At 43.5% G+C, this 14,734-nt stretch overlaps 2 protein-coding genes across 2 annotated transcripts; both read left to right on the plus strand.

Moving 5' to 3' along the window:
• Window positions 1-9,076: 9,076 nt before the first annotated feature.
• Window positions 9,077-9,655, plus strand: H6S33_006277 (uncharacterized protein; the record flags this gene model as incomplete). Its single annotated transcript, XM_044837878.1, has 1 exon — window positions 9,077-9,655. One exon carries the CDS (start codon window positions 9,077-9,079, stop codon window positions 9,653-9,655), a length of 579 nt encoding a protein of 192 aa, XP_044689804.1.
• Window positions 9,656-13,290: 3,635 nt separating this feature from the next.
• Window positions 13,291-14,008, plus strand: H6S33_006278 (uncharacterized protein; the record flags this gene model as incomplete). Its single annotated transcript, XM_044837889.1, has 3 exons — window positions 13,291-13,776; window positions 13,828-13,930; window positions 13,983-14,008. 3 exons carry the CDS (start codon window positions 13,291-13,293, stop codon window positions 14,006-14,008), a joined length of 615 nt encoding a protein of 204 aa, XP_044689805.1.
• Between the last annotated feature and the right edge of the window lie 726 nt (window positions 14,009-14,734).

Consider the following 14,734-nt stretch of genomic DNA (forward strand, 5'->3'; position numbering starts at 1 on the left):
ACATTGTAGGTGCTGTCTCTCCGTTTCTTGGACTTTCTTCTCCGCTGATAATTCAGCATTCATCGAAACTATCCATCGCTGTACCTGGATTAAGAATGATGCACTTCTACCGGAAGATTAAGGAGTACGCGTATCCTCCTCGTCTCTATATGGCGCTTATAGTTTACGGGCGACTTCTATAATGTTGAGTAGAAATATCGAACGTATCAATTGGTTTTTGGTAACCTGAAGTACCTACCACAACGGGTAATCTACAATTATAAAGGCGCCATCATCGAAGAAATATGGCACAAGATCAAAAGGATGTTTGAGTGCTATCACCGTGTTGACCACTTTGAATAGGATAAACCAATGTGGGCCTAGTTCTCGTCATGGTTTGCATGTGCTGGCTAGGCCTCGAAAATCATTTCCTATGCCTGCTGGCAGTAGACAAAATTGAGAATATCTGTCTGTCCAAGCTTTTGTCTGTCAAGTTGGACGGTAGTAAGCTTTGGCTGCGGTAGACAAAGACTTCTCTCATGCGATTATTGCGGAATTGCGCGAAGATGAAATTCCCGAATGATGGGTTTACTAACTATGAACTAAGTAATGGAATGTTATTTGTCTGAGGTGCTATGATAAATATAATCTTCATGCAAATGGGGCCAGCAACATTTACTGGTAACCGCATCACTACCAGCCCTCTAATTGGCCAATAAGGTCGTTAGAATTTATATATGGAGACCTTTCCACAAATTATGGAATATATCGTATAAGGAATTGGTCAACTAGGAGGGTCAAATTCTAACCATTACATGATTTACCACTTCTTGCGAAATCATCATTTCTACTCCGCTATTGGTAGGTCGACCCCTTCCCAAGCCTAACCCTAACAAGGCTAAGATAGGCGTAAAGCAAAACCAATCATCATCACACATCTGTCAAGCGCTGAGCCTGAGGCTGAGATTTACTTCTGTTCTCGCAATCATTACCACATACCCCTCTACTAAAGATCTTTATATACTCAATATCAACTGATTTACCTCGCTGCGAGAAAGAAAATTATCATATGAACGAACCACACGAAAGACCCGGATTAGAACGCGAGACACGGAAAGAACCTGCCGCCAACGCCCAGGGCCGACATATAAGTACGACGGCTCCATCTCTATCGATAAGCTTGTCATCCCCGATGAATCGCTTGGCTCAAATATCGGAGGTAAATAGATAAAATCATCCTTTTTCTGCGAGCGGTTAACTCCGTCCTCAACCTCGGCGAGACTTACGTACGCCCGCTAATACATTATCTTCCCCAGCTGCCATCTCCCTCGACAACCCCCTATGCCCGAAAAGGATTAAGCCTCATATTATCTTACGTTCGTACCCCTTCATGAACAAAAGTGATGGTGTTTGCTTCTAATACTGTATGTACCCACTCTATGTCTTAGATCTCAGCCCATCTGGGAATCATTGTGAACCTTGAGACCGCCCGTCATATGTTAGCCAGGTTCTGGCATCATTCACTATATGTATGCACCCTCTTCGTACCTTTATTTACCGCAATAGCTCTAACGTTGAGTTCATTGCCACAAGGCTCAAACCCTCTCTCCAAGCTGCTGGCTTGATAGTCATAATGTCTGGCCGCCGATGTGGACCACATTGATTTTTTGTTCATTGCCATTTGCAACTGGCTTTTCCGACACATCTGTTCCTGTTGAACGTGAGGACACTGCCCCAGTTATCGACAGCGCTCTATTTCTCTTCTTGCCGTTTGCTATACTTGTCACTATCGTCTCATATATCGTCGAGTTGCGTAAAACCTACGAGTTACCCGCGCAACCACCAGTACTGCCTGCTCCGGCTGGATGTTCAGTTGAAAAGAAATTGTCCGAAGCCCAACGGAATCTAGTCTTACATAGCCCTGCTGCTGCTTGGCTCTTGTTATCTGTGGTGATCGTGATCCTTACGGGGGTGTTCTGGCGGTTTGCCGAATCCCCTCAAGGCTGCAGCGTCCTAAACCCAGATGTTGCCGGACTGGGTGTTCGAGTTAGTTTGTGGGTTCCGGCGACAATAGTGATGTTGACAGCTCTTTTGGGCCACTATCATGCAGAAGAGACGGGCCTTAAAGGCATCGCTACTACGCTAGTCGGGTCACAGATAATATATACCTGGAGTCTTTGGACGAAGGAATTGAATCCAGCGGATAAATTACTTGGGTCTATGATTTTGGACTGTTTGACGTTCCTTACACCCATTACCTTTTCCATGAAAGAATGCCTTGCAGCCCGCCAACTCATACGGGTAGGCTATTTGGTTCAATTTTCTTTTCAATGATTGTTCTAGCAAAGACTATGTCTTCATTTCATCACACTGGTTTGGAGCAAAAATTGGACATCTCTGTCGAATCATGTCCCTGCTTTCAGGCGTATTGGTGGGGTCCATTCGACTCCTGCGTTGGTCCCGCGAAAACCTTTTGGATGTACCTAGTTTGCAAGGCCGTCACCATAATTCATGGAGTATGGCTCTGCTTCTCCTACATGGATCACTACGATGCGGCCGAAAAGTTTTCACGTGGAGACAGTAACACCAATATCAAAGGCATCGAGAACACTGTATACGATTCCATCCCAGCAACCGCGTTCACCAAGTACCGAGAATCCATAGTCATCGCTCTCTCTTCAATGGTTACTATCGAGGTCACCCTATCAGGCTTCGATCTCCCAGCGGCCAATGATATAAGTAGTTGGGGTCAGACTGGGCAGACTCTTGTTGCGGTTGTGACAACTTCCTGCTTCACATATGGGTTCTACTCCATGTGGAAAAATAAGAACGTTGAGAGACGGCAAAAAAGCAATCCGTCAATGCAGCTACGGCGCGCTAACACCAGTTCTGACCATCCACAAGTGCGATGATTGGTTTACCTGGGTTAAAAGCCTCCACTTAATTGTCCAAGACCAACATCCATTCCATTTTTCGCAATTACGAACCACCGATCATTGCCGGATGCAATACGAGACTGAGGGATGGAAGAAGACTACCCATGACTGCCGCAACTGGAAAGACCTAACTCGCGAGGAGCTGGGTGCTATGCTACATGTTGAAGCAAAGCTCGGTGACCTACAAATCATCAACGATCTGATAGAGGACCGTGCAAGTGTTCACAAGACCGACAAGGATGGAAACACTGCTCTCATCATCGCCGCAGAGAACGATCATCTGGCTGTCGTTAACCGTCTAATACAACATGGAGCTCATGTCTCGGCCCAGAATAGTGAGGGGAATACAGCTCTTCATGTGGCGGCCCAATTGTACCCTTGCAACAACGATTTAATAAACCTTCTACTGGAAACCAGCGACATGGCCGTAACGAACTTGCGTGGCGAAACTGCACTTAATCTTGCTTTTACTAGATTAGGAGTGCTAGATTCCTCAGAATGCAATACTCATCAGCTTACAACGTGTAAGCTTTTAGTAGCGAAGGCCAGTAAAGCAGTGGTTTCTATACCGGATCACCGGGGGTATATCGTATTATATGATGCTATCTCGTTTGGAGCGCTCATGTATGAGGAGTACAACAATCTAGTAAAGCTTATATTAGAGAAAACCTCCGATTTCGAAACACGTGACAAGGATGGTAGCACTCTACTGCACTATATTGTTGGAAATATGCCCGTGGCGTCATCGGGCCAGCCCGATCCGCCGCCCGATAACGCTGTCGAGATATTGAAAATTGTATTGGAGAAGACCAATAAGGCTACGTTGGCGTTACAAGATAACTCGGGGGATACTCCATTACATTATGCTTTTCTACACTTGGGGTCCGTGACTTCTACGGAGGCCGGCTATGGGGTAGTAAGGCTTTTGTTAAAGAATGCCAGTGACCTTAGAGACATACAGAACAAGGATGGGATGATTGTTCTGCATTGTGCCGTGGAAGCGTTCGACGAAGAGGGGTGGGAATGGTACACGCCTACCAACAATATTCTCGCTGTGTTCGAGCTCTTATTGAAGAAGACCAGTAAAACTGCGATGTCACTAAAAGATAACTGGGGAAATACTGCGCTACATGATTACCTTTCGAGTCCGTATACATGGTCGAAGGAGTGGCTAGGAATAACAGAGGCGCTCTTGGAAAATACCAGCGACATTTCAATACAGAATAAAATGGGGATGACTGTTCTGCATTGTGCTGCGGAAATGTTACATGAACTGCGTGAGGGGGGCTTCGATAACGAATGGACCGATCCTATCCCCATGTTCGATCTCTTATCGAAGTCATCCAGGCTGCGATGTCACTAAAAGACAACACGGGGAATACTGCGCTACATGCTTACCTTTTGAGCACGCATACATGGTCGAAGGAGTGGCTAGGAATAACAGAGGCTCTCTTGGAAAATATCAGCGATATTTCAATACAGGATAAAAAGGGGAGGACTATAATGCATTGTGCCGTGGAAATGGTATCTAAGGTGGCACTTTGGCACGTTGGTAACGCATGGACCGATGTTATCCCCGTGTTCGATCTCTTATCGAAGAAGGTCACCCAAGCTGCGATGTCACTAAAAGACAACTCGGGGAAAACTGCGCTGCATGCTTACCTTTCGGATACATTTACATGGTCGAAGGAGTGGCTAGGGATAACACGGGCGCTCTTGGAAAATACCACCGACCTTAGAATACAGAACAAAGAGGGGATGACTATGCTACATTGTGCCATTAAAGCTGCCATTAAAGCTGTGGCAAACCCGAAAGTGGGTGGTCCGGTCACTTACGGTCCTGAGGTAATCAAGCTTTTGTTAGATACCATTGGTGATTCGGCAGAAGATAACGATGCTGGAACTCTACTACAATGTATAATGCTTAAGCCTGCGTACGTGTGTGCTAGAGTTGAGCATGAGCTTTCGATGAAACGTGAAGCGGACAACGATAAGGGAGCAGCAGCAGATCTCATGACAATCTATCCAGCGCGTGTTGAAATTAAACGTATGGTTAAGGCTTTATTAAATGACCCGACAATTTGTCAAACTCTACTAGTTCTTGCGATGGCAAATCAAGACTGCCCGGGGGGCGTGCTTAAGCTTTTGTTGGCGGGGGCAAGCAACCTTACGCTCGTGGACGCGTCTGGAAACACTCTCTTACACTGTTATCTTTCCAGATCTACAAATTGGGACGAAGAGGTGGTAAAGAATTCGATACAAGCGATCGACCTCTCGACGAAAAATATCCTAGGCTTAGCCTTACTAGATGTTGCGGTTAGAAATGCGTATACCGAAGATAATGTGCTAAACCTTCTGCTAGAGAGGTTTGAATTAGATAATTACTCTACAGTACAAGGCGATGGAACAATTGAGACCGTGTTGTGCCTTACGGTTAGAGAACAAGATTTGAAATCATATACGTCACCGGCGCTTTATAAGGTTACCAAAATCACAGCATCGGAAGTTCCGGTCCAGTCAACTGAAGATGTTGGTGGGTACAACGAGCACGATAAAGCGCCAGTGCCATTAGAAGACGGGAGTACCTACATCGCAAACACGTATCCGCAGGAGCCACCTAGATCCAATTTCAGGGATCAGAAACACTCAACGAAGTTTGGAATCTCTCTTTTTAACACTGAACTACAAAACACTACATTTTCGAGCAAACTTGATCAATCTACCTCTCCTTATAGCTCCGTTCAAAACTTCGAAGAGGCAACAAGGACCTTGCTCGCGAAGACAAAACTTGAAAATGGACGATCCGCGCAGGCAATTTGTCTCGAATCTGAGCTTTTTACCATAATGGACTTACTACTGCGCTGCAATAACTACCTCGAAATTAGAGACAACTCTGGTCGGCGACTACTTCATGCATGGGCACTAGATCTACAGAAGGGCGCGAAAATAATTGCTCTCTTGCTAGATAATCGCGTTAATACCAACACACAAGGCGAGGACGAACAAACCGTACCGTACCATGGCATCTCTTCACGTTCGATGGAACTCGTAAATCGCTTTATAAAGAGAGACCACAACACCTCCGGCAACAACACCACCCATTATAGCTCCATTAGGGACACGGTCGATAATACATCCAGTAATAACACCAGCGATCAGAAAGCAAACCCAGGTGGCATTAAACCTAGCCATAGAGATACTTTGCCTATTGCGGGTCGAAAGCTTCTACAACCAAAAGGTGTGCGAAGAAGGATAAACCGAAGAGGTAAGGAGAGCAACGAGTAGGCACAATAACCCTATTCACTGGAGGTTCTATCTCTAATATTGTGTGCATAGATATGGAAGTTTGGTGTGGGATCACCGATGGATCCGTTGTCTAAAATACTACGGAAATGGGGTATATTGCTGTTAAGGGCAAGAGGCGAAGAAGGATAATGGCATAGCGATATATTCTCTTTTTTTCTTTGTCGATTCAATTATACACTATCTCTTTTGTTTCCCCCTCTTCTTTCTCAATGTTACTATCCAACCTTGGCGTTTGAATGTCAGGCTATTATATCGCGAGGTTTTGGGGATACACATGCAGTACCGGAATTCATTCAAGCTTTCATTGGATTGAGTTATCGAGCATAGCTTCCACATTGAACATACAAAGATGTCAGTAGGCACAGATAAAAGACACCTGGTACCCTCAAAAGATTCCAGGAACTACAGCTGATCTCAGCGAGATGTGGAACAAGAAAACTAGAACGCGGAGCTCGATCTGCCAGCATAGGCGCAATTAACCAGTGATACTAAGTGTTTCCATCGTTTATTTCCACTTTAATTCGAATCGCAGGGCATCAAACATACCTGCCTCATGCCTAGCCTTAATGGTTAGAAATTGACGAAGATGCATGAGGTACTAAGCTTGGCGCCAGGTTATCGGTGTGTTTAAGCTCAAGATGAGGCCGGGAAACGTCTTGTGTTATAAATGTCACACCTATAAAGTATGTACGCGGGTGAATATATAACCAGGGTAAGGATTCAATAATCAACAAGGAAGATAACCCGGATATCCCTTTGTCAATACTCAAGAAAATATGGAACGATCTCAAGTGGTGGTAGAAAAAAGGGTTGCTTTTGTTTCAACCCGCTGTAGGACTTGCCTATCTTGCATGGCCAGGCCAGCGTTCAGCAAACGCACAGTCACAACCCTGACCGAAGATACTCCACTGCCCTCTCACCTAAGATTTACTGCAGAGTATATTAGATAATGGGGATTGAGAAATAGTAAATGTTACCTTTTTCGAGTTTGTTGTTAGGGTTAGCAACATTTGAGGTACGGATCTTATTAGAGTCCTTCAGAAATCGCATCATTTCATTTGTCGCTAGGTGGTTTATAGTTGTGAGGTAATATAGTATCAGGATCTCGATCAAACATGAAATATTGCAGAAAATACTGGCGGGTGAAGGGTTTGTGGAGTTATGGAAACCGTTTGGTAGATAAAAACTTACTCCTGTTTGCCTCGAAGTCAAATATTGTTAATTTTTGAGAGAGTGAAATACGATACATACTTTGGCTGTAAGAAACGAAATATACTCAGAATCAGCATGTGATATGGAAGATATTCACTCAAAGTATACATTGTTTCCTGATGAATGATACTTGATAGTTGAGCATAACTGTAATATTGATTATTTCTGCTAAAATTCTATTCAAAAATGTTATTATAATAATAGAAGGATAACGGTAGTACTTCAAATAGAATTGAATCCGCAAGAGCAAAGTGAATAAAAGAAAATGGATCGGGATTTATTCAAACAAGTAAAAACTGGTTTCACTATTAATCTTGTTTCACAGTTTTCACCATCACGGTTAGCGGTCAAATTCAGAATCGAACCGTTTTCTCTTCATAACATCTCTTGAATTTAAGGAAAAATGTTTACATTTTACGAAAATGGAGATATCAAAAGTCCCACCGATCACCTTAACTTTTGGACTGAAGAGAAATGGAGTCGAGCATACCGACTTGTCCCGGATCTTGAAGAGAATAAGAAAAGATTAGAAAAGTTTCTAGATAATACTAGGGCCATAGTTCAAGGCTATAGTGATCTCCTATTCCACCCTTATCGAACAAGTGAAACTGTTAATGAACAAAATCAGTATTGGGATATGTATTGTCACTGGTATACGTACAATCTTTTAAGATCGCTGATGGAAATTCATACCGGTTTGAAACAGTTCTGGGCATCGGAAGTAGCGAAATCACTTCATAGTCATTACAAAAAACTTGCAAGAGAAGATTTATTGGATAAAAGCAGTGTCGAATATCAAGCATGGGACATACTGAATTATCAACTAGGTAGTTTGATAGCCTATTGTAAAACTCTGAGTGATCCGGCAATCAGGATACGATTTCGTCGTTATCTTAACTCTACTGGATCTGGGGCGAGGATTTGGTCAACAGATGAATCACCAATGGTGGTTCAATATAACGGGGCTTACTAAGGGTTGGAATTTAAAATCATGATATCTGTTGGTAGAGAGTTCGAAATAAATCTATTTTACTGTTTCCATTAGTCTCAAACTATGCTATTTCGTAATCCTTTTATTACTTAAGTCTCATGGCCAAATTTCACCTCGCAAAATAGATTATTCAGTTAACAATATTATATGACGAAAGTCTTTTGAAGTCACAAACAAAGATTGGTCCTCACGATCTTGTAAGGTTTGAAACATAAATAAATGTGAAATTAAGTCCTTTGTATCGATATTTTGAAACTAAAACTCTTTATAAAAGGTATTGTTTACACTTAAGGATTGCTAGTGCTGCTATAGCTGACGGTTTTTAAGTTACTTATCTTTTCCGATTATATCACAGTTTATTAACTTTATATACTACTCACATTCATTTCAATATACAAATTTTCTTCAATGCATAGACCTCTAATATGTATGAACAAAATCTACCACGCACACAAATAAGAAATTCTATTCTGGACCGAGAAAGGTTTCATTATAATGTATATTATCTATACGGACTGTATTTCATAGAATGATATAACCAGGATTGCGTTGCATATAACACTGTCAAAGCACTTCTTTACCCTTTTTTCCCTTTTTTGGACACCCCAAAAAATTCTCTGAAGCCATCACCGAATAACTCACAATTTCAACAATGTTACAATTTTATGAAAATGGTGATTTACAAGGCCCGACCGACTATCTCAACGAATGGACCGATGCCCGATGGGAAGAAGCTTACAGGTGTATTCCGTACTGTAAAGAAACAAAAGAGTCACTAGAAGACTTACTTGCAAATGTTCGAGTTTTGGTTCAAATGCACAGCGATCTTCTCTATAATCCGTACAGAACCAGCAACAATCCCGGAAGACAGAGATCATATTGGGATATTTACTATCCTTGGTATCAAAATGATCTGACGCAAAACACATCTTCACTCAAATATAGTCTAAGGAGATTCTGGACATCTGGCGTTGGGAAACAATTTGCTGAACCGTATAAAGGGAGATTGGAACTTATGGTTCCAAGTAGTATTCAGGTCAGAGTTTGGAGAATCATTAATTCTCAATTCGATTCTTTACAGACATATTGTTCAATGCTTGGCAGAGGTGAGACTCTCCAGATGATTCGAAAGACTTTGAATCCAACTGGATCTGGTGCGCAAGTTCTCTCGGTAACCATGTTACCAAAGATTCCTGTGGTTCTTCGTAATCCAACTTATCGAACACTTTAGTAAAGTCTTTTTTGTTTTTCTTCAAAGCAACAGTTGACCTTCCCCCCCCTCTTGCTCAATTCTTATAACTATTCAAGCATTTATTCGAGAACTTTCCACTGAGAGGAGAGATGTTTTATTTTCTGAAGTAAAAAATAATAGAAAACAATAATAAAAATACCAAAACTATAATACCGTAACAGGGTCAAAAAGAAAGAATTGTAATCAAGTTCAGAGTCAGCTCGATTGAATCTAATACTTTCCATGAAACAGTCATCCTTTAAAATGACCGTGAAGACGAACTTTTCTTTAACTCGTATTGTGACATTATTATTATCGGAATGAACGGGAGAGGTTAGAACAATTAAACATATAGTACACATTGTGATAGGCTCCGTTCCCGTGCTGAATTTCCCTTATACAGAACTTTGTTATCCCTAGAACACGTATCTTTTGCACGTAGTTCAAATCACAATCCAAATTATTATCCCCAGGACTCAGTGTCCGACCCACCTCAGACATAGAATGGCTTTCCTTGCAAATACATCTCCGTCACCATTGTCTCCAAATGATACTTTGCACCAACCAAAGATGGCCTGATGTTGTGTGGCGTCGCAAGAGTAATCGAGCGCTCCATTCGGTGTCGCTGGATTCTCGTCGCTGAAGGAGGCATATGCGCCCTGCTCCTGCTCCTCGGCGCCGTCAGCTGCAGAGGAAGAGCTAGTGGAACAGAATATTAGCAGTTTCAACATCAGATGTGTGAATGTTTTGCATTTATTCCCGCTTTGTTTCTTCTTTCTTTTACCCTCTTTCCGAGTGAAGGACCCAACATCGGGGTAGGCGCAAGGGTGCTCGTCGAGGCGTGGGTATCCACTATCGGTGATAATTTTGATTAGAATAGTAGGGAAATGTCTGCCTTCTGTGCCAAAAAGCTCTATCCTCTAAGCTGTGATCTAACCTATAAGTCGTTGTGTTACACAACCAGCGGTAATGATATAAATTACATGTTTTCTGTGCCGAGTGATATTCTATGATTCGCCCTTGATATGCGAGCGTTCTCGAGTGGGAGGTGATACCTAACCCCAGAGAAACTCTTCATAAATGCTAGCCGGGGGGTTGTCTGGTGGTTGAGCTATGAGAGACATGTGCGGTGTTATGTTCTTGAGGCGGTGCTTCATAATTGATGAATTAAACAGCTAAAAAAAAAAAGGCGGTGCTTCATGAAGTATCACTCGATGATCCTGTCCGCAACCAGGAATTAGAAGATTCTCAAAATTGAGCACACATCACTAACTGTACGAGTAAACCGAAAGAAAGAGAGAAGTCCATGTAGGGTGAGGACCTTAGTTATGATTCTTGATCGGAGAGTCGGTCGATGGTATTGGAAAATGACTCACAGAATCATTATTTCCATATGTCTGAGTTTAGGTCTCCGACCTCAATGAGAAGAGTTATATCGAACCATAGTAAGACTCTAAGCGTTTTACGGATACCCGGCGCGAGGTGAATGTGTTACGTGGCTGAAAAGCATAACCGTTTAATCTCTAATGATATGTAAGCGGAGTTAAACCAAAATAAAAGGGTCTATCCTTTCCATGTCCATCTCCATTCCAAGATTTTACCCCCGTACTACTATGTGAAAGAATGTAGAGCAACCAATGGTATCTGCTGTCATTGCTCGCATGCCCATTTGTGACGCCTTTCTTTTCTCTGCCTGTTTTCCCAATGGTAAGCCTCAAAACTATATCGTTAGCTGAATAAACAACACCGGAGAAATTAAGCCCCACTTCTCTCAACCCGCAAATGGCGCGAGATAAGACGAACTCATGCATGATATCAGGCTCGCCATCTTGCCATCTCATCATCTCGCCGAAATCTATCATCCCGTATACCCGCGATTTGCGATGGGCGTGTCGTTGGCGTTCGTTCGTAAGTTACCGGCAGCTTGAATGCACCGCTTTGGTACCGCGGGGTGTATTGATAATCTCCACGTCTTCGGCGGCCTTCATGTTCAGCAAAAGCGGGTGTCTGGTAACAGATTTCTGCATAGGAGAAGAGGCCGGGCGGATATTACATCTCCCGCGGCGTCCACCAATTAAAGTACTTGTAGGTATGTGATGGAGCAAAGTACCTGTGGTAAAATGTTAGGCCAGAGATTAGTTAGGCTGCGGGTCGGGTTCCGACTTACTATCTTATTGCTTGTGCAACAACGGGTTATTCGATCAGTTTGTCGGGGGTCTGTCGTTGACACAACTGCGGCGAACCCGCCCGTTGGGCGGTAGCCGGTCCCGCCGATTCACACGGTAGCCGAGAAGACCAACGCCCCCACAGCCTACGGGGCCTTAGTATTCTGAATTCGGTATAAGGGCAAGAGGGTATCTATCCGACTATATAGACCTCACCTGGGCCAAGAAAGAATTATGACAGAGGAAAGTTATATTTGCACCCTTCGTCGAGCACCGACGAGGTGTGGTGGGACACGGAGGTACTGCTGTTGGTGCTTTTCCGTGTTAACACATATAAGTGCGGATCAGCATTGAAAGGAAAGCTGGTGAAAACGGGAACGAGTGTATGATGTACTGGTACTGTAGTGGGATGAAATATATGCAGACTCCATGGGTACAGAGCCAGATACAGTGCATAATTAAAGTATATGTAGGCGGTATTGGGCCCGGGGTGTTCGGGGTGTTCGGGGTGGCGCGATTACATGAAGCGGTGCACGTGCACTGCCACACCGAGAGGCTCGAGCAGCAGGGAAGGCAACGTGGCCAAATGAGGGTAACAACATCCTCCAGGCGCCTCCTCCTCGCCTACCTGTCCTTTCTGGATCAACCTCGAGGTTCAACACCATGAATTGTGGATCTCGTGGGAAACAAAAAACACAGTATGTATTCCAATCAAAAAGCATATTCTGTCCTTGGACAGTTGGCTTCATTGTTCCATCTCGATCGGCCAGATTATAACATAGGTGTATAATACAGTGGCCTCTCGATATAAGGATACGGTCGGGACCGAAAAGCTGTATTGAATACAGTACCTATATTCTTATAAGGGGAGTATCACTATATGGCATATCACTGTGCCGGGGGTGCTGAATACAGCACCTATATTCCTATAAGGGGGGTATCACAATATGGCATATCATTGTGCCGGGGGTGCTGGGTGCAGCACCTATATTCCTATAAGGGGAGTATCACAATATGGCATATCATTGTGCCGGGTGTGGTGTGTGTGCCTTATTCTTGTAAGGGGAGTATCACTATATGGCATATCATAGTGCCGGGGGTGGTGTATGTGTCAAGAATTGTCGAGGCAAGGATCGACAGGTACGTACTTTTTCCTCGAGACTCCTTGTTTGTCTTTTTCGAGGCCGGCAAGGACAGGTAGTTCCCTAGCGAGGTCCTCGTGGACCACACTAGGCCGCCGCCAGCGTCAAAGTTATAAGTGTTATCTGCAGTAGTACTTACTTGTTACATAGGACAGATGCCATGTCTACACCGCCCACAGGAAACATCACCTCTTCCGCCTGGTATTTATAACCCCCACCTTCCGTTCAATCTCCTACCTTTCTTCTTAACCTCCTATCTCCTCTAAATCTCAATACCAACATTATCTTTCCAGAATATACCGACATCAAATCTTCGATTCCTTTCACAATGACCAAATCTGTTCGTAGACAGCAACAAAAAGAGAAAGCTAGACGACACCTTGAGGATGGTACACGCATAGTATCCGCGACACCCTCAATAGACGGATCAGATGTGACGGTATTAACCAAAGAAACGGAGAAAGAAATGGTAGAGATTATCAAGCATACTCATCATGCCGGCTCAGCAAATTGTGTCAAAGTCAAAGTATTCGGTCAAATCGGAGCGCACTGCTTTCCCTACCACACAACCTGGTGTCCCAACTGCGATACCGCTTCTATCAAGGCTGAATTAACCACCATGCTGAATCATAATTCCAACTTTCTAACCAGATTTGGCAAATTTAATCTTGAGACCCTGATGATGCATAAGCGTTCGATCGATACGTACGATGTGGCTCTGAATTCGGATATTGAAAAGATCAAGGAGTTGATTCCGGCAATGATCCAATGCGGCGGAAACATTCGCTTGAAAACTACTTTTGTTGCTGAAGAGGTGAGTTCGTGATCCAAAATTGTCTCCCCTCTACTAATCGAGATCATCCAGTGGGCTACTTGGGCATTCTTGGGACTGGCCAGCGCGTTAGGCACCGCTTTGTGTGTCCTACTGACTGAACTGTCACCATCAAATCTTCTTCTTTTCCTCTTTGGTAAGCAGATCTCTATGCTATTGAAATAATCAGTGATGCTAAACCAAACTAGGGATCATCGTCGCAAGAGTGTTTTGATTCGTGCTAGACTACCACTAGTGAACGGGAAGGAATCGGGAGGAGAATCTCAATCTTCAAATTGAGATGTTATTTTTACAGACCACCGTCATCCTTATTCGAAACTGTCAACTGTACTACTGTAAGTCCTATCCTATCTTCCATATGCTTAAAGTTTTTAAATGTTTATAAAAATACTAACGCTATTTCACTTGGCTTTAGACATCGAAACTACGATATCATGGAGTTCACAATGTACAACAGACTGAGACCTAAGGCTTACGCTTTAGCTCCTACATAGAATAGTAGCTTGAGCTAGCTTGGGAGATAACTGCAGAAAGTGTATTCCTTGAGATACCTGAGTATCCGTTTGTACTTTAGCTCCTGCATACAATTAATGAATTATCAATCAATTTGTACTTTCGCTCCATCCCAGTTTCGTGATTGTTTTTTCTTACTTCACTTGCATGTGATCAACACGGCCTCTTGGGACACGCCCAATTAACGTTGAACCTGACAGCAGTTTACTCGTCATACATAAGTCCAGAAGTGAGAATAATCGGTCCGCCCTCCAGCGAGCGTTGCCCACTGTTTTTCCCGCTACCCGAAGGATGCAACATTTGCCACGCACCAAGATTGAGGCAGACGTTTATTAAGGAGCTTCGCTAGCTGGAGAGAGGGCTGGTTTAATTGATGTCGTGTGGGGCGATTGATTTTTTTTTATTTGTTCCGAAGAATCATAGGGTA

This window comes from Morchella sextelata (assembly GCF_020137385.1).
Source record: "Morchella sextelata strain SCLS chromosome Unknown scls_20, whole genome shotgun sequence".
In the NCBI taxonomy this organism is placed as follows: domain Eukaryota; kingdom Fungi; phylum Ascomycota; class Pezizomycetes; order Pezizales; family Morchellaceae; genus Morchella; species Morchella sextelata.